Here is a 22,242-nt window from a genome sequence, read left to right on the forward strand (position 1 = left end):
CCCCGTCGACCACCTGCCCGCGTAGGCGCCAGAAAGCTACTTTGGCTTTTCCATTGGCGCACACCTGTGGCTTGCTAGCCGTAATCAACTACGAGCCACCATCCACCGCCCCTCTTGTGCAGAACGAGATGTGCGCGTGGTCTGCTGTCGCTGGTGCCCGCAGGCAAGCTGACAACAGCCTGACAAGCCAAAAGGTGCGAAATGCCCACCTATTGGCTACAGCCCAGATGATTTGGCATGCGAGCCCAGAGAGTGTATTGATTCGGCGACGCGATAATCTGCGACTCATGGCAGACTCGAGAGCAACTCCGCCAGCCGTCTGGCCGTCGATTGGATGGTCGTGGTAATAATGTCTCTTGCGCACGGAGGCGTTCGAGTTGAAGGGCAGCGCGAAGGATTCGCCAGGCCGAATCGGGGCTAGACCCGTCGATCACTTGGCACTCGTAGATGCAGCAGCTCCGAACTCTCAGAGACAACCACCGCATGCCGTCCATCACCATGAGTGCCCAACCATCCGCTCTGCCCCGCGGCTGAATGCTCGAGTATGCTGACGGCGGATACATGCCGCTTGGAACGCATATCAGAATCATACGATTCCTACCGACCTGCGATTACATCTGAAACTCATCCGCCGTCAAGCGAAGTGTACTGCAGGGAGCCGCTGATAGCTCCACGACTAGACCGTAACCGTCGCCACATGGTGATCACGAGCTGCACCTAGGCTGCGCAACGAACCCAAGGCCCAGACTAATAATTCCTCTTTGCAATGCTCTGTCAGGGGTAATTTGGATGATTGAGGCCGAGAAACGTCTTTTGTTTTTTCTGTCTCTGCGCTAGTACCCACCGCAAGCCGTGGAAATGAGATGCGACATTGCAGCGGACATCATCACTCGGGCGAGTAAAGATGCGGCATGAACAGCCTCCTTGATGGTCCAGCACCCACATCCTTCGACCGCACACATTCCCTCCACAGATGCAGGGTGAACCTGAGGCAGACGCTACCCCAAAGACATGGCAAGCATAACTCGGAACAGTTGTTTCCATGCGAGTTGGGTCAAGCCGCAAGCCTCTCTCACGTCTAATTATACATCGCATATCCAGCTCCGAGGGGCAACACCGAAGTATTATGATCTTCGTGATTGCAAATACGAGCTTTGCTGCGTTGAACAGGACAAATCACCAACGTCTAAATTGACAAGACTGCATCAACAGGAGCGCGGACATTACATCTCTGGTAATATGCGGAACTTACGTTGAAAGGAAAGCTATCCTCATTTGCAAATGGTAGTCTTTCATCAATGCATGCGCATACCTGTGAGAGCTCCGTCCGGAATGTAAGCTCCCGTTGGACCGCTAACCGCCGCCTGGACCTACAGTTCCTGCCATCAAATGTGGAGGAAGTATAGATCGGAGAGTGAAGTGGCGCCAAGATTGAGGCCAATAACGCCTCATCGGAACCTTGTGATGGTTTGCGCCATGGGACAGCTACTGCGTGGGTAAACCCAGTATGGAGCCCCTTGCTCAATTAACAAACGCCTACCATTATGCCCTCAAAACGTTCCACTCCCCATTCGCTACATCTGCGTACATCCACAGGTATGTTGCTTTGGAAATTACGAGGAAAGCGATGCAGGTAGATACAGTGAGAACATGGACAGGTTCTGCCTGTCCAAGAAGAAGAAACCGCATGGTGTAGCGTTCGAGGCTAATTCACGGGAGGCAATGCGTACCGAGCGAACGCAAAGTCAAAGCCAATTTATGAGCAGGGAACAATGTGGACGCTTGAATAACTTTCGAAAATTGCTATCATGGAAGATAATATCGTCATTGTTGCCTCGGCGTTTGCAAACCACTTGCTTCATAACGTACTGTTCGAAACAGTGAGCAGCCGTCAATCAGCATTACGAAACCGTGTGTTGAGTGGCATACTGTCCATTGAACTCGAGTCCCGAGTTGTCAAGCGAATTCGCGAGCATTTTCACATTCCCCACAGCTTTTGATCCATGTCAGGATGACCGGACCCAAAACAGAAATGTGCTTCAATATTCAGATTGTTAATTCCCATAGCTACAAGACACCTGGCTGTCACCAAGCACCTGCTACTCTGTTATACAAAATCTTAGGTGTAATTTATCTATCGATCCTGACATCCTTCACACTGACCTTGACAGCTTCGTATCCGATGCTGGGCAACTGGGGTAGCGATCAGTTCGACTTGTCAACTTCCAAATGAGTTGCACTAATGGACTTCATCTGCAAAGAAGAGTTTGTGGCCGGGTGAAGGTCTGCACAACTACACTGTCTCTGAATCACAGATCGCGTTTTCGATGCAGAGACAGTGAGACAAGGCTCCGCATTGCTGGACTCCGTTGTAACACTGTCGAAGCATCGGCTCACCTCCAATAGAGATACTAAGAAAAAGCGTCTGATATACTCAATGTAGTTGTGTCGTTAATCCATGTTTTCCTTCTAATGGCGTCTTGTAGACACGGGTCTGTGCCCGCGCACCATACAGTATAATACACTCGTAGGCTTTCGTACTCCTTACAGCCCCACTCTTCCACTACCGCCTCGCTCCATCTTGTTCAACCGTCGCGCAGTAGCAATCTGCGATTGTTAGCCCATTGACCGACCAAGACCACAGCCACTCTCCTAGGGCCAAACCTACCTGTGTCCTTGTCTTCTGGCCCCTCACGGGCAAGCCCATAGCGTGTCTCCTTCCACGATATGTGCCCATATCCCTCAATCTCCGGATGTCGTCCTGCACTTGCCGCCGTAAATCGTTCTCAATCTTCATGTTGGCCAGTTCCGCGGTCAGATCCATGACGGTGGCGTTTTTCAAGCTGCCGACTTTCGCCCACGGGTGGATGTAGAATTTCGCCATAATGCGCTGCGAGACCGAGGGCCCGATGCCAAAGAAAGATTCGAGGGATCGCTTCACGAGCGTCGCTTCCGTGAAGCTGAAGCCGTTGATGAACACCTAAACCGTCAGTAAGACGCGCGCAAGGGGAAATGGGCGTTCCAGTAGCGTACCATGGCGGGTCAGCGTTCCGACGGCGAGTTCGCGTGTTGGGGTGTCAATTGTCGTGTCTGATCTCGAACTCCAGACTTCCGTTTCCCGCTAGACCCAGCCGGCGCTAGTGCGACAGTGCGGGCAATGGCTCTACCTAGGTAAAACGCAACGTTTCAACACCTCCTCCACCATCGCATTCCGCAGGGGGCTGTCCAAACTACTTAACCTTGCGACTTCCCTCGATTGTTTCCCGACACAATCAGGCACCATGGCTACCATCCAGAGAGCTGTCATTTCGCTCCTCTTGATCCTCTCGATCACTTTCGTCTTCTTTGCTCAGAGCACCGAGGCTGCAAAGGGTCCAAAGATCACTCACAAGGTGTGTATAGCTTTCAATCGGATGAATAGACGGACTTGCTGACTATATTCAGGTCTACTTCGACGTTACCCACGGCGATGAAGAGCTAGGCCGCATCACCATCGGTCTCTACGGCAAGACCGTCCCCAAGACCGCTGAGAACTTCCGGTACGAACGGATACAAGTCTACGCATAATTCTGGGGGCTGACATAGACTACAGTGCTCTCGCTACTGGCGAGAAGGGATTCGGTTACGAAGGCTCTACTTTCCACCGCGTCATCAACAACTTCATGATCCAGGGTGGTGGTAAGTCCGACTCATGCCCGGGTCTAGGATTCACAATGCTGATCAACGGCTAGACTTTACCAAAGGCGACGGTACAGGAGGTAAGAGCATATATGGAGAGAAGTTCCCCGACGAGAACTTCAAGCTCAAGCACACCCGCAAGGGTCTCCTCAGCATGGCCAATGCTGGCAAAGATACCAACGGTGAGTACCCTTCCCTTTCACTCCCTGCAGCATGCACTGACTATCCTAGGCTCTCAGTTCTTCATCACCACCGTCATCACCAGCTGGCTCGATGGCCGCCACGTCGTGTTCGGAGAGGTCCTCGAGGGCTACGAGGTCGTGGAGAAGATTGAGAACGTGAAGAAGGGTGCTGGAGACAAGCCGGTCCAGACTGTCAAGATCGCCAAGAGCGGAGAGCTCGAGGTGCCAGAGGAAGGTATTCACGCGGAACTCTAGACATCAGTACGCATTCTTTGCTATTGAGTCGACCCCTCAGGTTGGAGAGCTGCTGATAGTTGTACCTTTTTCTTCAAGATTTATACGGTCATGCTGAACCAGCCATTCCTGGCGACGAACTCGATATCACAGCGACTCCGTCTCACGACGATATCGTCAACATTGCTGAGGTATCCCAGGCCTCTTCCACCAAGGGCAAAATTCCTGGCCTGGCTGCTGCTGCTGGTTCTGCTGATGGTTTGTCGGTCGGTCAGAAGCTTTTCTTTATCGGGGCTGTCGTTGCGATTTGCGTGCTCTTCTTGAAAACGCGAAATGGAGGGCAAAGCAACATTATGGGTGGGTTCAAGGAGAAGAGCATGGCCTAGATTACGACGAAATGCAGAAACGTTCCTTTAGTAGAGCATTGATCTGATACATGGTGAACATGGCTCTCTTAATGTGTCAAGACGCTAGCTAGGGTAGAGGGGATACGATGTCCTTGCAGTCCCTGCATTACCCGCCGATGACGATGTGCAACGGTCAGGGCACGTCCAGGGTAAAAGCAAAGAAGACAATGTTGGGTTATCTAAAGCCATGGCACAGTCGCACAGGATGGCCTGGAGCCTGCACAAGAACCTAGAAAGGCCGGCACTACATTCGACTGCGGCCATGTCACAGTGCATGTCGCATGAAAAGCAAGCCTGCTGCAGCACACGACAGCTTCCATCTGTGACGTTCACCGCTCCCCACTCGCCACAGCCTGAGAACTCTGAGAGGGAGCGCTAGTGCCAACGGGGACTAGTGCGGGAAGGGTTCTCCGACACGCTTTTTTAACTTACCTGCGGCCGTCTCCCTCTTCCCTAACCACCCACCCTCCAAAACTACTCTGTGTGTATTGCACAACCTTACAAGCTCTTTTCCTGTGAAGTCCTTTCTTTTGGTCTTCACTTCTTTACTTCTCGTTTTCAGGACAGAGGCGTTCCCTTCTTTCCTGACAGAACGAGTCTCAGGCACCCGCCTGCGAGTTACGAGTTTCGTCACTTAGACCTGCTACTTTTCGTCTGTCGCTCACCGCCGAGCCAGCCGAAGCCAGCACATCTGTAATTTGCGCCCTGCACATTGCACTCCCAAACACACCCTCAACCAACTCGATTCCACCACGCCCATCATGGCTGAACAACTCGACATGGGTCGTCTCAACATCAACGACTCCCAGCACAACCCCCAGAACGGCTTCAACGGCGAGCGTTCTGCCTACATCCCCCCTCACCTTCGCGGCCGTCCCCAGGGCGGTCCCGGAGGCCCTGCACCCATGGACGGCCCGCCCCCGATGATGAACGGCGGCGGTCTCGGCGGCAGCGCGTGGGGCCCCGGAGGGTCAGTCAACACCCAGGACACAAAACAGGAAGGTATGCTAACTGGTGACAGTCAGGGTCCTCCCCCTCAGATGAACGGCGGCGGCGGTGCCGGTGGCTGGGCCAACGCACCCAACTTCACTCCCCGCGGTCGCGACGGTCCCCCAGGCGGTGGATGGGGCGGTGCCCCTCGCGGCAACTTTGACCCCAACGCCTACGGCAAGCCCGGCGGCGGTGGCTCTGGAGGCGCCCGCGGGTCTGGCGACGGTGCCTGGAAGGACGGCAAGCACGTTCCCGGCCCGCCCAACCAGCGCCTCGAGCGCGACCTCTTCGGCATGCCCAACGACCCCTCCAAGCAACAGACCGGTATCAACTTCGAGAAGTACGATGACATCCCCGTCGAGGCCTCTGGTCAGGGTGTCCCCGAACCCGTCACACGTTTCACAAACCCGCCTCTCGATGACCACCTGCTGAGCAACATCGAGCTCTCCGGATACAAGGTTCCCACTCCTGTACAGAAGTACTCCATCCCCATCGTCATGGGTGGCCGTGATCTCATGGCTTGTGCCCAGACTGGTTCCGGAAAGACTGGTGGTTTCCTCTTCCCCATTCTCGCCCAGGCCTTCCAGAATGGCCCCTCTCCTCCTCCCGCACAGGCTCAGGGTGGATACGGACGTCAACGCAAGGCTTACCCCACTTCGCTCGTCCTTGCTCCTACCCGTGAGTTGGTCTCCCAGATCTTCGACGAAGCCCGCAAGTTCGCATACCGCTCCTGGGTCCGTCCTTGCGTCGTCTACGGTGGTGCCGACATTGGCTCTCAGCTTCGCCAGATTGAGCGCGGCTGCGATCTTCTCGTTGCTACCCCCGGTCGTCTCGTTGACCTGATCGAGCGTGGCCGTATCTCCCTCGCTAGCATCAAGTACCTCGTTCTCGACGAGGCTGACCGCATGTTGGACATGGGTTTCGAGCCTCAGATTCGCCGTATCGTTGAGGGTGAGGACATGCCTCCTACCGCTGCCCGCCAGACACTCATGTTTTCGGCCACCTTCCCCCGCGATATCCAGATGCTCGCCCGCGACTTCTTGAAGGACTACATTTTCCTTTCGGTCGGTCGTGTCGGTTCCACTTCTGAGAACATCACCCAGAAGATTGAGTACGTCGAGGACGGCGACAAGCGCTCTGTTCTCCTTGATATTCTCCACACACACGGTGCTGGTCTCACCCTGATCTTCGTCGAGACGAAGCGTATGGCCGACTCGCTGTCCGACTTCCTCATCAACCAGGGCTTCCCCGCCACCTCCATTCACGGTGACCGCACTCAGCGTGAGCGTGAAAAGGCCCTGGAGATGTTCCGAACTGGACGTTGCCCCATCCTCGTCGCTACCGCTGTAGCTGCCCGAGGTAAGTTTTCCAAGTTGTTCAAGCCTTGAGCAACTGCTGTATTCTGCAAACCCTTGAACACCTTGCTGACTCATTTCAAAGGACTGGACATTCCGAATGTCACTCACGTAGTCAACTATGACCTTCCCACCGACATTGACGATTATGTTCATCGAATCGGTCGTACTGGACGAGCTGGAAACACTGGTATTGCCACTGCTTTCTTCAACCGCGGCAATCGCGGAGTCGTACGCGATCTCCTTGACCTGTTGAAGGAGGCCAACCAAGAGGTCCCTAGCTTCCTCGAGTCCATTGCTCGCGAGGGCTCTGGCTTCGGTGGAGGTCGTGGTGGCCGTGGAGGCGGCCGTGGCCGTGGCAACGCTGCTACCCGTGACGTTCGTCGCATGGGCGGTGGTGGTTTCGGTGGTGGTGGCGGTGGCCAGTGGGGAGGTGCTCCTCAAGGTGGCTACGGAGGTGGCTTCGGCGGTGCTCCCGGCGGTGGCTACGCTCCTCCAGCTCCCGGCGGTTACGGTGGTGGCGGCGGCGGCTTTGGTGGAGGCTACGGCAACCCATCCGGCCCTGGCGGCAACTCTTGGTGGTAAACGTGCAACGCACCGCTTCACGATATAGCCAGCCCGGGACACATTTTCTTCTCTACGATACCCTGGGCCTTCGTGTCGCCGCTACCGATGGCTTGCTTTCGATTTCCTTCACTTGCGAATGTTTTCTGCGAATCTTTCCCGGTTACCGCGGATCGATGCGGAAATCTGGAATCTCATACCCCAATCAGCATATAGACAGCGACTGTTTTTTTGCGGATCTGCCTGTTTTCGAGCTCTTCTCGCATACGATACCCTTCGACGCACTCTTGTCGAGCTCGAACATAGATGGCAGGACCCTCGTCTTTCTCGCAAAGGCATGCATTACGAACATTTCACGACTTCGCTCTTCTGCAAGCATGCTGCTTGGGGAGCTATAGATTCTCGCTTTCCGAGTCTTCCACACGCGGATGACCTCTCTGAGCATTTCCTTATCTTACGACAAAAGCGGTTCCTTTTTTCCCGGTCATACCCCTCGACGACAACGTCTTTCTCGTCGTCCTTGCGTCTCTCGGTCTCTCCACACGCGGAGAGTAGCAGCATGACCCTGTTTTGGACGACGGAAAAGTTTACTGCATAGATGGCGTTCATGAAGGTCTAGCCACGACCCAACCTTTGTACGAAGGAAGATACCCCCGGTTCTTTGTGGTAACCTCATGGTGGCTGTCTTTCCAAGGCCAGCTCGGCGGTGGGATTTAAATGCTCGTTTTGGTTTGCATGCGCATATGCGGACCTGACCCCGTGACTTGGGTGGAAGGAATCTGATAAAAGTATAGTTTCGAGCAAATGATTAGTTACATAGACTAGTATGCGCTGCCAATATGCGTGGCCTATACAATGCATGCGATTTGATACTTGCACACATTTCTCCTCAGTTGCTTCACATTTATCATAATGTGACATTACGTGGCATCTTACCGTCCCTCAACTTGGCGTGGCTGTCTCCAGAACATTATATCACTTCATCATCTTAACTAGAACTGCTGTGCATGTCCCGCTATACATTGCCAATGCGGTAACCGTGAATCATTGAGACTTCACTAGTTGACGGAGACTGTTTCTTAGTCGCCACCGCCTCCCACCTGATTCCTGGCTCTATCGTCCTTACCCGGCGAGTTGAGGTCCATATCAGTCGCTCACGCATCTACTTCTCTTGCCTTCCCAGACATCATCTGCGCCACACCATCCACTCTATTCTTCGCGCACCCTCCCACATAGCATCAGCATACTCGGCATCGAATACATCATTTTCTCTCACCCTAGACACCGTGCTGAGATCAACTCGCTTTCAGGAAGTCGGCCCATCATACCACAATGCCAGACCGCCTCACAGGACACCCGTCCCTCCAAAAGACCCGTGACACCATCTCACGATGGGGACGATGGTGCGGCTCCCAGATATCAGACTGGACTGCGTTAGCGAGAGAAGAGATCGAAGCAGATTTGCGTCGTACCAAACCGTGGAACACAAGTCTCTAGGATTGCTTGAATCCGCTGCCCTTATGTAAGTCTTTCCACACTTGTTGGTATGAGGATGGGGATGACGAGAAAGATGGACTAACAAGTAGCGTAGGTATCGTCACGTTCTTCTGTCCTTGCGTCACTTGCGGAAAGACCTGGCATCGTCTTCACTACAATGGCGACATGAGTGGCTATGAGATTGTCAACGTGCCGGTACGCCATTTCCCTCCCTGACAAAGTTCCATCCAGCTTCGATTAGCGTCCCACACTATCCCACCGCATACTTCCTTCCCAGATTCCTGACTGACACTACCGGCAACAGTGCATAGCATACGGCTACTCGTACCTCTGCTGTACCCCGCTCGCCCACGGCTTCCTCGTCTGCGTCCCCTTCGCATGGCAAACCTATCGGATCCGCAGACTAGGCGACCTCGGCGGCACTTGTGTTGCCGATATACTCAAGACGTGGTTTTGCACGTGCTGCTCGCTGATCCAGAACGAGAAGGAATCGAAATTGCTGATTGAAGGGCGTACAACGGGGTTTTGGGGCGGTGACGGCGCAGGTGCTGAGGGTGTTGTTGTGCGGCAACCAAGTGGGGGGTTGGGGGAGGTGATGATTATGCCTATGGCGGTTGGAGGGGGGGTAACTGGGCAGGGAGTGAATGGGACGACTACAGTTGGGGAATGTGCTGCGGTCTCTGAGCTTGCTGGCGAGACAGTGGTTTGCTTTGAAGGAGAGGAAGATGATACAGAGGGAGCCACTGGGGTACAACCACATGTCGACGGAGCCACCGATCGACACACCCGCCTCGAACCGCATGTGCCAGTTGACAATTTCAGCGAACACAGTTTCCACTCAGAAACGGGCGACGAGGCCATGGAGCGCATCGTCGCATCCGAGGACTCCACCTTAGATCTGGCTGTGATGGCATTGCCGGCGACTCCACAGCACATTGCCTGTACGGCTCCTGCGCGAACGACTCAATCTGAGATACCCAGTCACCTGGACAAGTCCGAGAATGATTCGTATCCGGACCCGGCTAGCGAGCACACCCGTAACAACAGTAAAGCGGTAATGGCAGAATAATACTGGGTATGCTCTGTGCGGAGGATGGTTTTGCTAGAGTAGACTACGCTTGAAGAGCTTGGGAAGAGGGAAGATGTGATGGGGTGTTGAACGGGTGGTCGGCAGAGGTGGATGGTGTCGCGTATTCCTATTCTGTCCCTACGTAGTCTTTCTTTTTCTTGCCCTAGTTAACGTCTTTGTGGTTTCAATGCATCGCTGTTATTTCCAAACTAATTCTCTGATTAATGCCTGTTTTGAGAAACTCGTCATGTTGATTTGCACGGTCGAAGATGGTAGAGAAGGTATGAAAGTGCGAGATACTTCTTCATTATGATTTCGTAAGTCATTATACAAGCAACTAATCCGTTAGGTACCTTGCACTCAAGACTCCAAAGCGGTGGCAAGATCAGATCATGCAATTCGTACATTCTACAGTCCGCTCAACCCATCCAACAATGCGGTCAACCCGCCAACACCCAGCAACGCGCCCGCCGCGGCCTTCCTCCCTGTGTGACTTTTCTTACCATACTTGTCCCTTTCCCTCTCCTTCTCATACGCTCTACTCCTCGATTTGGATCTGCGCCGTCTTGGGCGTTCGAGCTCAGACTCGGATGTGGTAAAGTCGTCGTCATGTCGTCGGTTGCCGGCATAAGTGGGGTTCATGTAGGATTGGCGGAGAGGCGAGGCTTGTACAGGGTAATTCTGGTTTTGGGTTGGTGCATGTGGGGGCGCGGAAGCGTTCGCAAAAGGGGTGTTTGGCGGTGGTGGGTAGTATGGTGGTGCGTTCATCGGCTGGGATGGGTATCCGTTGGCTTGAGGTGGGTACTGTGGGATTCGTGGGGAATGAGGGCGTGGTGGTTGCTGAGGGGTATATTGACTGGGTACCGGTATCTGGAGATTTGGAGTGCGGGTGTTGGTCTTTTGTTGGGGTGGCGGTGGGACGAGTCCCGGTCCAGGCATCGAGAGTGATCGGTCTAGTGGGGGTGGCCCAGGCGGCGGTGCGTAGTGCATCGTGTTCGTGCGATCAAGCGGGGGATGCGTGTTTCGCGGCACTGGTGTCCGGTCGCGGTCGAATGCGCTTCCTTTTAGAGCAGTAGGTGGCGGTGGGGCACGATGGAAAGATGATCTCCTGGCTTGTGGTTGTTGGGGTGGAGACTGTGGTGCTGCTTTCCGGTAGATGTCAACGGTACGTTCGACAAGACGTTTGACTTGGTCAAACTGCAATGGACGTTCGATGCAGAAGCATGTCTCCCCTCTCGTTCTCCTACTATCCCTCCGCTCCTTTTGATATTGTGTAAACCTGAAACCTGCCTCTCGGATTGCTTCCTTGCACACCCAACTAGCCATGATCTCGGTCCAACTGCTACGTTCCAAATAGGCAAGTGAATACGCTTGATCAGTATTCGAGCTGACTTGCTTGGCATCGACAAAGCGCCAGTAGTATTTGCGCGCACACAACTTCCAAGGTATTTCTAGATCGACTTCACTGTCTTCCTCTTTCGCTTCTACCGCGGCGGCAGCCTCGATGGGGAGACTACCTAGACTGGATCGGGGCGAAGCAGCTGTTTGCTGTTCATTTGTAGCAGGCATGCTCGCTTGTGATGTACGAGGTGTAGCGATCGGTGTTGGCGGTGCAGGCGGACCGTAATGCTTCTCCGGGTGTGGACTAGACAGGCTGCTGGCCTCAGTGAACAGCGGCTGTATGCTGCCCGACCTTTGTGTTCGCCGAGCGCCATCACCTGAAAGCTTTGATGTGCGGCTCTGCTCTTCTTCGCTATCTGACTCTACAGTAGCTTGTTGATACTCTTGTCTCTGCCTTTGTAGTTCACGTTCTTCGTCTCGTAAGCGGCGCTCAAATAGAGGCAGACTCGTCCATTGTTGTAGCAAGTGCTCGGCGCGCGAAGCCGATATACTGAAGACCGCAGGTAGACCATTCGCTTCGGTGTATACCGACGTGTCGAGGCTTCTCAGGTCCTCATCCTGATAAGATCGAAGGCTGGTCGGCCTAGGGCTTTCGCCATGCTCTGTGACAACTAAGCTCTGGGAACTGTCTGCCTCCATCAATAAGCGCGCATCAGACCGTGGCGATTGCTCGTAGAAGTTTGAAGCTGATAAGATGGATAGTTGTTGTTGAACAATGAGTGCCTCGAGTTGAATCTTTTCGTTGTCAACAAGTTTAGCGGCTTGTTGCGGAGATACCGTGGGACGTAACCTGAACGACTGTCAGCAGCATACTACTCCAAGCCAAGATGTACCTCAAGTAGAAGATAGAGCTATGCGGATGCGACTGGGTCAGAGGCCGAGTGCAGTGTAAGGATGTAAAACTTACTTTGACCACATTATAGTCTGTGCTGCATACAACGTCTGCAGTAGAACAGAGAGCGTCATACTCAGGGCTTCCAGGTGAGCTGTGAAATAGTCTAAGCTTGCCTTGGTCGAATGATCTAAACGGGGATGGCTGTGCTGAGTAGAGCGAACACTGTCTCTTCGGTCATGGAACTTGTCGTTCTCGATCGAGGTAGCCATCTCGACGCTGGTAAGCAAGTTCTGAGCCTGATCGATGGCATCGTCCAGGGTGTTGATGGCCTATATGAATGTCAGCGAGGGCGTCCACGACCTCATTTAACGAAGCATAAGCATTCGCTCCTCCTTGTCTAATGTCTTCAACTCCCTTGATCGGACAGAGCAGATTGGTGATTCCCAAAGTCTTTTTGGGATTATGCCAGTACAACACTCCGATCTTGGAATAGGCCATGCTTTCCTGTAATTGCAGCACGACTCGCGCGTCCTTACGTACCTCAGGTGACGGCAAGCGATCGTCCTCTTTGATGATCGTCCCTAGCTGCTTGAGTATTGCAGCGAAACCATTTGTTTTGTTTGCAACGGCGACTAGGTCTTTCGCGGCCTCAGGCGACTCCACAGCAACGCCGTATAGCTTCAGCGCGAGAGCTGAGCTCCTCGACACTACCGGTAATATATCCGCAAGCACTGCCATGCTCCCGCTAGAAAACGCAATACCAGATTGGAAAAAAGAGACAAAAAGAGCAGTGTGGAGAATCGGAGTCTTGGGAAAAGGCACCCGCAGCGAAGAGAGTCGAAATCCTTCGATATGTGTTACCGACTAGCTAACCCTAGAGTCGTGTGAGGTCATAGTGTAGGAATTAATGCAGGGCGCTGGTTGACCGACGACTAAATCCGGCGAAGATCACGGCCTAGTGATTGGCCAAGGTGCACGGCTGAAGGCAGGCGAGCACGCGAAGTGTTGAACTTATGCAGAAGTTGCCGCAGGGCTGGGCGAAAATCAGTGCATCGTAAGCATGCAAGGCGGAGGCAGTGCGCTCTCGTCAGTGTTTCCAATAAAGGTCCTTGGTTGTCCGCGCGTGGGAGGCCTCGAGGGATTTGGCCCTCAACTGGAGCTCGACTACGTGTTGGCAGCCTTTGCTGTCGGTATACCTGTCCACATGCCTAGTCCGAAGTATGCGCGGACGTCTTCAGGTGTTGCGCGTCAACAGTTGACTAGAGGCGCGCCAACGGTGTGGCACAGGATGACGCCGGCTATACGGGCGCGAGTTGGCCACCTGATGATTTCCGAGGCTCAGGCTGAGAAGAGTGGACAAGCGCATCGCGAAAGTGTACTTTGAATCTGCCTTGAGAGGCCGGCATCTGGTGGTGTGAGAAGACGATCCGGTGAAGATTTGAGGACGTGGTGGTGATCAGAGCCGGTTTGGGCCACTGGCAGTGGTGAGCTGCAGGCCAGTACATGTCGCGCCGTATCCCGTATAGCCCGCAATGGGAGAAGACGAGGCCTGGACAGCGTTCGGAATGGCATGCAGCTGCAGCGATGCCTGAGGGCGTTTGAATCATGGTAGTCAGTGAGCAAGTACAGACACATGTTCTTCACGGGCAGAGTGGGCGAGGTCGCACGTTGTTAGATGCCCGAGTCGACGCCCGGCGCCATGCATGCAGAGATGCCTTGACGTAGTTTCAAAATGTCTTGTACATATATGTCTACATGCAGTGTACAGGCCTAATTTCTAGGCGCCCATGAAAGATCGAGGGCTCTTGCTCTTCAGCGTTGTGTTCTGGCCGACAAAGTCCCAGTCAATCCTGTCCCACCACTGCTCGAGGAAGGCCCTCTTCCCGCGGACACCGTAGTCGTGCAGCCAGACGTGCTCCCACGTGTTGACGCACAGCAGCGGCACTACATCGACGCCGCCCAACGGCTTCTTGGGCTTCTGGTCCTGCTGCGCGGCCACGCCGAAGGAGCCCACCTTGTTCATGTTCTGGTACGAGTCGGCGTTGTGTGTGTTGAGGTCGTGGGACTGGCGCCTGTAGTGGGCGCCCGACAGAGGCGATCCGGCCAGGTAGGTGGGCAGGATGCGCAGAGTGCCGCCCAGGCTGTTGTCGTTGGTCTGCACGAGCCAGACAAAGCCGGGGCCGAACATGGACTCGGCAGTGGCGAGGAAGGTGTCGCGCAGGGTGTCGAGCGAGGTGAAGTGCTTGTTGATGTGGGCGTGGAGGTCTTTGGACGGCTGGGCGTGCACGTCGGGGTTGGTGTTGAGGCCGCGGAAGAAGAAGTGGTTGTTGAAGGCCATGCTGGCGATGTTGAAGGCGTAGGCCTTGGTCGGGTCGCGGGCGAAGTCGACGACGAGGGCCTTGGCCTCCTGGTTCTCCCACGGCGTACCTGCAGAGCGACGTTAGCCTGTGGCAGCGCCCTGGACGCGGCGGGGCGCTGGCGTACCGGCGGTGGATGCATTCAGCTCGTCGACGATGTGGCCCTGGTACTCGGTGTAGGCGGTGCGGAAGCCCGTGGGCGAGAGCACGCCCGGGATGCCGTTCTGCTCGAGCTGGGCGTGGTTGTCCAGCGGGGGCACTGTGTAGAGGCTGCGTGCGGCGGGCGGCGGCCGTCTCCACGACACCCTCGAGGCCCCGGCTGCAGACTGCATGGCTCCCGGCCGGCGGGCCAGACAGCGTGTAATCATCATGTGTGCTGTCGTTGCGGGCGGCGGGCGAACTGGAGTCGGCCGCCCGTTGCTCGCTGCTCATCTTTTTCCGGCCTCTGCATCGTCGCGCTAGCCCCCGCCCAATCACGACGCGCCGAGCTCCAAGCGCCCGCGTCACTCGTTTCACCCACTCGCCTGCTTGTCCACGCAGAGCCACACAAGCACGGCAGTCACCTGCCACCAGACGCTGCTAGCCAGACCCTCCGCCCGCCATACAGTGCCTCTTGTCCACTCGGCGCCTCGGCTGCCTCTATTCTCAGAACACTCTCGCCGTGAGGAACGTCACTCGCGGCTCCTCGAGTCTAGCTCGTGCAGGTAGATATGCCCAAGGTAGGCCGTGTCTTTGTCTGTTCCGTTGTTCGTACTCTGCTTCCGTATCGCTCTCTCATTTCTTTGTTTCATTCCGAGTCACTTGAGGTTCGCAGGCCCGACCTCTTCAACCTAATACCGCCATCACTTCCATCTCCACCACCATGGCTCCAGTCACACCCTCTCCCAGGCTCTCGAGGATATCCCTCGCCTGCCTTTTCCTATCCCTCATCCCCACGGCACACGCGTCCAGTCTCTTCCTTCGCCAAGCAGAAACATGTGGAGGGAGCGCAGGCCTCCAACAGTGCGGATCCGACTTCCCTTCCTCTTTCTGCTGCCCCAAAGACTCAACCTGCATGTCTCTCAACGGCGGAGACATACAATCCGTCATCTGCTGTCCGTCCGGCTCGGACTGCGCCTACATCCAGCCCACCACCTGCGACACCACGCAGCTGAACGCGACGCTCCATCCCGACAACCAGATGCATCTCTCAGAGACCGACGGTATTGACCTGCCCAAATGCGGCGACAAGTGCTGTTCGTTGGGCTACACGTGCCAGGGCACTATGTGCGCCAAAGACACCTCGCCATCGTCATCGCCGTCCCCAACGTCAACCGCAAACCCAACACCCTCCTCCACCAGCCCGGCGTCCGCCTCCCAAACCTCCGACTGCTCAGCCACCGCACCCGTCCAAACCAAGCAGGGCTTCGACGGCCGGTCCTTCGCAGCTGGCTTCTTCCCCGGCATAGTCATCGGCGCCCTCAGCACCCTCGCCCTGATCTGGATCATCAAGAAAAGGCGCGAGTCACAATCTAAAGAGCGCTACTCCGGCGACTTCGGCCATGTAGCACGCCAAATCAGCGACCCAATCTACGACCCCCAGCACGCCGCGCGGACCGACTTCATGCGCCGGGGCAGCCACTCCGCGCATTCGAGCCCCAACTCCACCGACCGAATCGTCCAAGGCATGAAGGAAACAAACGCCAACCCGCCCGTCCACGGCTTTACCCCCAGGATAAAAAGCATGTGGGACCGCACCCCCAAACTGAATTTTGGCTTCACGGGCGGTCTCCCAGCAAACCCTGCACCTCTCCACCCTCCTCCCGTGCGCGCAGGGAACTACACAGATCCGTACCAGACCCCGCCTCCCAAGCCCAAACGCATTCATTCTGCTAGTCGGCGCTCGAGTTCCCTCCGTACCAGCACGCAGACATTCAACACACAGCAAGGGCAACAGCGTCCGAATGTCGCGCGCAGCGGCAGTTCAGAGACCATTGATGTCTTGATGCCAGCACCGAGTTTCCTGGCGCCTCCACAGGCACCTGGTATGCGGCGCGACAATCGCTTCACGGCAGACTCGGCGAACACTACGTTCACGAAGCTCATGGAGCGGGCCGGGTTTGATGAAGGTGGGCGCCAGGAGGTGAGGGAGTGGAGGACGCCTAGAGTGTAGGCGCTGCAACACCTTGTTTCGATTGGTCGGTCCAGTCATGTGATGCTTTTTCTCTTCTCTTCGTACATATATTCTTCCCCTCTTTGCTGTCACTCCCCTTTTCTTGTTAGCGCTGGCGTTTCGGACCTTCTTTACCCTGGGCTGGTATCCTCACTGCATCTGCGTTTGCATTTGGTTCCGGCGTTTGTGTCTCTTTCTAGCATGATACCACATAGGCAGGCCTTTAGTCGCTCTCTACGAGCTATTCCTCTTACTGATCAAATATGAAAACCACCATTACAATCTTCAGCCATGCTTCACTGTGGAATGTCTAGTCCAATGTTCGTCCATCACTGTCAAACGTTATGATGTAACTCGTGTCAACACATGTACGAGCTGTGTTCTGATCATATCATTCGGCGAGTATAAGACCCATGCACGCCTACGTGCATTTTGTCATCCTTCCAATATATATACATCTTTGTATTTCATTCGTGTAGATCTCATCAAGTACGCCTCGAGTATATGAATACAGCTACCCAGTACCACGCTATCGCAACACTGACATGATTACCTCAAGGGATGTGCTACATAATCGGGGGCCAATGGCGCCAAACGTTCTTGCCTCGATCGGGCAGCTGCGGGAAGATCAAAAGTTGGCGTATTGTTTACAAGGATTGGTAAAGTTTGAACCGCACCCTGTCCCAACGTGCCCGAATGTCCAGTCAATGACGCGCCACGGGGACCTGCATCTGGCGATCCCATGATCCTCGCCTCTGCTGCCTGCGCCCTTAGTTCACGGCCCACCTCCCTCTCCACCATAGGTTTCGCCGCTTTCCGCTGCTTGCCAAAAAGACAGTGCCACAAGTCGTCTTCCTTGACAATCTCTCCTTCGCCCTTCTTGCGCAGGAGCTGTTTGACAGGCGCAGCTTGGAGTTCAGCCGAGTTCGCAGCGTCCAGTGTCTGTTCTTTGATAGCGGGAGTAGTGGGATTAGACTGCATCGGTGTTTTCGACAATGTGTTGTTGCTGATATGCTCGAGGCGGCGGGCAACAGAGATATCGTAGATGGCTTCTTCGACTGTGTTGCTGATAAGGTACATAAAAACCGTCGTGGGTCGTTCTTGCCCGATTCGGTGGACGCGGTTGATGGCTTGGAGTTCGATTGCGGGGTTGATGAGCGGTTCGCAGAGGAAGACGTAGGTAGCGTTTACAAGACTTAGGCCTGAAGAATCGGTTTTTGCATCCAGGAGCAAACACTCGACACTGGGATCTAGCTTGAACTCCCGGATGCCGTTCTTGTCAGTGATACTGCTGGCACCAATCTTCCACTTTTTCAGCGCTTCGTAGAGCACTTCGAGGAAGTCGCCAAACTGGGAGAAGATGATGGACTTCGCACCAGGGTCGTTGTTGCGGATCCAGATCAAATGACGCGCGATCATATCTACCTTGGTGCCGTATGAGCCTTCCAGGTCGATCATCTTGATCTCTTTCATAGTTGAGTCAGACAGGTCAGAGTAGATGGACGTGGTGGACGTGGTGGACGAAGAGCCTGGCGTAGAAGCATGCGTCCGACTGGCAGCTGCGTCTATCTCTTCTTTCGCTCTGATTTCGGTCGGTTTGAAGACAATATCCTTGAAGTCAGACGAGCCCAACTTCTGCTTACAGGTTGGGCAGGTCCGATGTGCCTGCCACCATTGATTGATGCACTCTTTGCAGTACTTGTGACCGCAAGCCGTCAAGACTCCGATCTCAATGTCTTCCCTACAAATGATACATTCGGCTGTCGTCTCCTTCAGATTTTCACTCCGGAGATGCTTCAGATATGTGCACTTTGTTTTGAAGCCATTGGCGTTGTTCTCGCGTTTCTCTCGCAAGTCGTCGGTTCTATCAAACTCGCGCTGGTCGAATCTGCTGTCTAGCGTCTCCTTGTACTTTGCGACGGTATCGGAGATATGTTGAAACTGCCGATAGTACTCTAGACGTTGGTTCATGGTGCCTCGATACAGTTCCTGCTCTTTCTCAAGTTCAGTGATAACCTTTGCCTGTTCTGTGACTATAGCCTGAACCTTAGTGATGTGCGTTTGAAGGATTTCGAGCTCGGAAGAAGCGCGGACATCACCACTGTTCGCTTTCCATTGCAGAGTAGTCATCAAGGAGCGAATACTAGAGATAACGCCCCTCAAAGATCCAGCCCGGAGTTTCGCTTGCAGTTCGCGTCGTCTCCTGACAACTTCAAGCACAAGTTGAGGTGCGTGACCGCGATCGCCTTCGTCGTTGTCTTTCCTCAGGGCTTGCTTTTCGGCAGCCCTAAGCTCGTGTTCGACAAGAGTGTCCTGTAGACCGTTTACAGCAGCGTTGCGGTCTGCGACAAGTGTTCGAAGAGCCATGATGTAAACGTATAGCTCATCCTGAGCCTTGAGCGAGTCATCGTATTCTTCTCCTGTCAACTCTTTGTCGTCTTCGTCATCAACCAAGCGCGTAAGAAGAATGTCAATAACTCTTGTGCGCCAAGCGTGTATCTGCTGAGCTTGCTCATTCAAATAATCACTGATGTTGTCCATCGTGTCGAGAATCTTTCGCGCTTCAATACCCCCAAGACCTGGGAGGTCAGCGATCGTAGGCAATTGGAGAGGCGTTTTGGTATTGACTTTGGCCATTTGCTGCTGCGCTTTACTCTTCGATCCCTCCAGCAGCTCATGGCGGATGGCCCTGGCCGCCTCGTAGTAGGATGTCTCAGACTCGTCCCACTCGCGCCACCTATCCGATCCTGGGTCCGTGTTGTACATTCGCAATTCTTTTCTCTGATGGAACGAAGTGGCGCTGAAGAACTGAGCGGCATGCTGAAGCTCCAGAAATGACCGTAGCGATTTACGCAGAATCGGGATACGGCCCATCTTATCTGCAGCTACATCTTGCTCTTCATCAGCCTCACGAAGGTCAGCTGTAGATGCGCGGCCCAGCTTCTGCTGCTCCGCGCGTAGCTCGCCTCTGCATATCTTGATATATGTCTCTGCTTCTTCTCGGGCTTTGTAGTAGTACTCAAGTGCGTGTACTGGATCTTCGGAATAAGCATGAATGTGACCCATCTTGATCAGACATAGAATCATTTCGCGAGCCTCTGACTTCCATTTGGTGTCGTTCTGCTCAATCATGACCTCCAGAACTTCGTGTACGGTGCGCAAAGCCGCCTTCTTTCCACCCAAGGCTCTTTGATTCTTTCGACCCACGTTCGCATGGAGACACGTCTGGCGCAGCCTGACCAGCCATTCCCGCATGCGCTCGACAACCTGGGGATGGGTCTCGTCGCGACCTTCTTCCAAGGGCTGCCCTTCAGGTGTGAGCCAACATGCATCACACATTTGACGCATCATTTCGCTGTAGTTCTGTTCCTCGATAGTTGTGAAAGGAACTGTAATGACAACGCGTTTCTGAGGCGGTATCTGAAGGTCATCGCGAACTCTGTCCTTGGTATGCCGTAGGGCAATCTCGCTGAAAATGCTCTTGAACGACGCTTTGTCGAGGCGATTCCAGATTGCCTCGTGGTTTACAAATGTGTCACATCTGAGGAAGATCAAAAGACCACGTAGATCCTGGACGTCCTTGCGAAGAGGAGTGCCGGAAACTGCCCAGGCGTTACACCGCGGAATGATCCGCGCTACCTGGGCGGCCTGACTGACCCCACGCTCCACCATTTGCGCTTCGTCTAGGCAGACTCTCCACCAGGAGATGCCGACGAGAGGGCTAGTGCGACGCTCGTGGCGTTTGGGGCGTCGAGAGCTGCGCTCCGGGGGAGGTACAGCGTGATGAATCTCTTTCGAGAGCACATGATACGTCGTTAGCACTACGTCGTATTGCAGGAGATGCTCAATGGTAGATGGTGCATGGACACTCTTTTGTGCAGTCGGAGGTGGGAGACCCTTGTAATGGCAAACATTGAGATCAGGGGCGTGAGTGCGCAATTCGCTCATCCACTGTTCTAGGATCGAAGGTGGAGTGATGATCAACGTAGCACCTGAGGGCTTAACTTCAGCTTCAGTGTATACGTCGTAGACGTTTCCTTTGGGGATGTCTCGCTTGTGATGGGATATGAGTGCGATTAGCTCGACTGTTTTACCTAAGCCCATCTCTTCGGCGAGTATGCCGCCGCGCAGTGACCGCAGAGCGTCGTCCTTGGCTGCATCTATATTTGTAACAATAGAGCCTCGGAGATAGCTGACATAGCACGGTGTTCCCAGGGCGTCTTGAGTCTGCCTGAACGATGCTGGTGGCGAACTGTTGACGAATGGCTCGAGCAGCCCAGAGGATGAGAATGCAACGCCTTCTCGACGCAAGAGCCAATCAACGGTCCTCTCTTGGAAAGGTAGAAGCTTGGTCTCGAGCAAACTCTGTTTGATGCGTGGGGAGACATCCATGTCTGCTGCTGGCACATGAACCGAAGTGTAGAAATCAGACAAAGTCCATTTCTTGTCGCCTCTTGTAAACTCGTCAGTCATGTAGACGCGGAGAAGACTCAGATCCGCGGCCATATAATGGTGTGTGACGGCTAGGTCCTCAACCACTGACATGCCCAAGGTCCACCGTATCTCGACAACCAATTTGTGTATACTGCGTCCCTCACCGGGCGCGTACAGCTGACAGCGACAGAAAGCTGCTCGAGACGCGGGTTTGGTGTTCTTGCCTCGACGCGTAGTAGCAAATGTAGTGACGGTCCGAAGGTGGGGCAGGATCGAGTCTGCGAAGGCGGAAGAGGTTGTGGCGGCCAGGTCAAGTCCCGTTCTATCGACCACGTTTCGGAGTCTAATTTGCAGGGTCTCTTTTGCCCGATCCCTGTGGCACGATTCGAGTTCTAGAGGTATGGAATCTTGCGGTGTGGCTGAGGCGTCCGTCGTGTCCATGAAGTCTGGCGAAGGAATGGGCGTGTTCTGCATACGGGTCAGTCCAGCATCACAGATGTTGGCCAGCCCACTAACCAAGTCAATAGATACTCTGGCCAAGACGATACTATCTTTTGCGTCTGCGTCCGCCCGCCAAGGCACGGAGATAGCCCTGCCATCACCAGTTTTACGTCGCTTGGGCGACGGCTCTTGCTCCGTATGCGCAGGCGCTTTGAACCAGTCTTGCATAGTACGTATGCAGTCCGAGGCATCTTGCGCCGGCAGTGATGGCGGCCCACGGCATCTCGAGAGGCCGCTCGCAGGCACCGGATATGCGCAGAGGAGCTCAGCACTGCCCTCTAGAGCAACAACCATGGCGGCAGAGTGGGCGCGTGTGCGGGGAACAAGTTGTGGTGTAATGAGGGACTGGGCGAAGACGGGCGTGGGCGGATATCCGTAATCGCCGACGCGCCAAGACAGGTGGAGACCAGGGTCCCCACAACCAGGCATCAGTCCCACCATTCAATCCTACCCCAGACACGGGTCTGCTTCGAGCACACACATGACAAGGCGCGAGGAGAGAATGTAGAGGCTCGGCTTTGCGCCAAAATTGACCACCTAATCAGCACCGGCTAATGGTACCGTGTCTGTTACTAGTCAAACTATT

The 22,242-nt window shown here is 54.6% G+C and overlaps 7 protein-coding genes across 7 annotated transcripts; 3 read left to right on the top strand and 4 right to left on the bottom strand.

Annotated features, from left to right (window-relative positions):
* Positions 1 to 2,544: 2,544 nt before the first annotated feature.
* On the bottom strand, positions 2,545 to 3,036 carry J4E85_005154 (uncharacterized protein; the record flags this gene model as incomplete). The annotated part of the gene is made up of 3 exons (XM_051469404.1): positions 2,545 to 2,607; positions 2,669 to 2,980; positions 3,034 to 3,036. The coding sequence occupies 3 exons, from the start codon at positions 3,034 to 3,036 to the stop codon at positions 2,545 to 2,547; spliced, it is 378 nt and encodes a 125-aa protein (XP_051326235.1).
* Positions 3,037 to 3,281: 245 nt separating this feature from the next.
* On the top strand, positions 3,282 to 4,480 carry CPR2 (Peptidyl-prolyl cis-trans isomerase B; the record flags this gene model as incomplete). Its single annotated transcript, XM_051469405.1, has 6 exons — positions 3,282 to 3,392; positions 3,445 to 3,539; positions 3,593 to 3,678; positions 3,732 to 3,860; positions 3,910 to 4,095; positions 4,218 to 4,480. 6 exons carry the CDS (start codon positions 3,282 to 3,284, stop codon positions 4,478 to 4,480), a joined length of 870 nt encoding a protein of 289 aa, XP_051326236.1.
* A 782-nt stretch (positions 4,481 to 5,262) lies between these two features.
* DED1 (DEAD-box ATP-dependent RNA helicase) lies at positions 5,263 to 7,431 on the top strand (the record flags this gene model as incomplete). Its single annotated transcript, XM_051469406.1, has 3 exons — positions 5,263 to 5,471; positions 5,523 to 6,850; positions 6,932 to 7,431. The coding sequence occupies 3 exons, from the start codon at positions 5,263 to 5,265 to the stop codon at positions 7,429 to 7,431; spliced, it is 2,037 nt and encodes a 678-aa protein (XP_051326237.1).
* A 2,953-nt stretch (positions 7,432 to 10,384) lies between these two features.
* J4E85_005157 (uncharacterized protein) lies at positions 10,385 to 12,950 on the bottom strand (the record flags this gene model as incomplete). The annotated part of the gene is given in 4 exon segments (XM_051469407.1): positions 10,385 to 10,461; positions 10,480 to 12,167; positions 12,285 to 12,541; positions 12,753 to 12,950. 4 exon segments carry the CDS (start codon positions 12,948 to 12,950, stop codon positions 10,385 to 10,387), a joined length of 2,220 nt encoding a protein of 739 aa, XP_051326238.1.
* Positions 12,951 to 13,989: 1,039 nt separating this feature from the next.
* Positions 13,990 to 14,901, bottom strand: J4E85_005158 (uncharacterized protein; the record flags this gene model as incomplete). Its single annotated transcript, XM_051469408.1, has 2 exons — positions 13,990 to 14,639; positions 14,697 to 14,901. 2 exons carry the CDS (start codon positions 14,899 to 14,901, stop codon positions 13,990 to 13,992), a joined length of 855 nt encoding a protein of 284 aa, XP_051326239.1.
* A 722-nt stretch (positions 14,902 to 15,623) lies between these two features.
* J4E85_005159 (uncharacterized protein) lies at positions 15,624 to 16,721 on the top strand (the record flags this gene model as incomplete). The annotated part of the gene is made up of 1 exon (XM_051469409.1): positions 15,624 to 16,721. The coding sequence occupies one exon, from the start codon at positions 15,624 to 15,626 to the stop codon at positions 16,719 to 16,721; it is 1,098 nt and encodes a 365-aa protein (XP_051326240.1).
* A 549-nt stretch (positions 16,722 to 17,270) lies between these two features.
* J4E85_005160 (uncharacterized protein) lies at positions 17,271 to 21,950 on the bottom strand (the record flags this gene model as incomplete). The annotated part of the gene is made up of 2 exons (XM_051469410.1): positions 17,271 to 21,623; positions 21,672 to 21,950. The coding sequence occupies 2 exons, from the start codon at positions 21,948 to 21,950 to the stop codon at positions 17,271 to 17,273; spliced, it is 4,632 nt and encodes a 1,543-aa protein (XP_051326241.1).
* Between the last annotated feature and the right edge of the window lie 292 nt (positions 21,951 to 22,242).

Source organism: Alternaria conjuncta, assembly GCF_024043145.1.
Source record: "Alternaria conjuncta strain BMP 0040 chromosome Unknown scaffold_7, whole genome shotgun sequence".
In the NCBI taxonomy this organism is placed as follows: Eukaryota; Fungi; Ascomycota; class Dothideomycetes; order Pleosporales; family Pleosporaceae; genus Alternaria; species Alternaria conjuncta.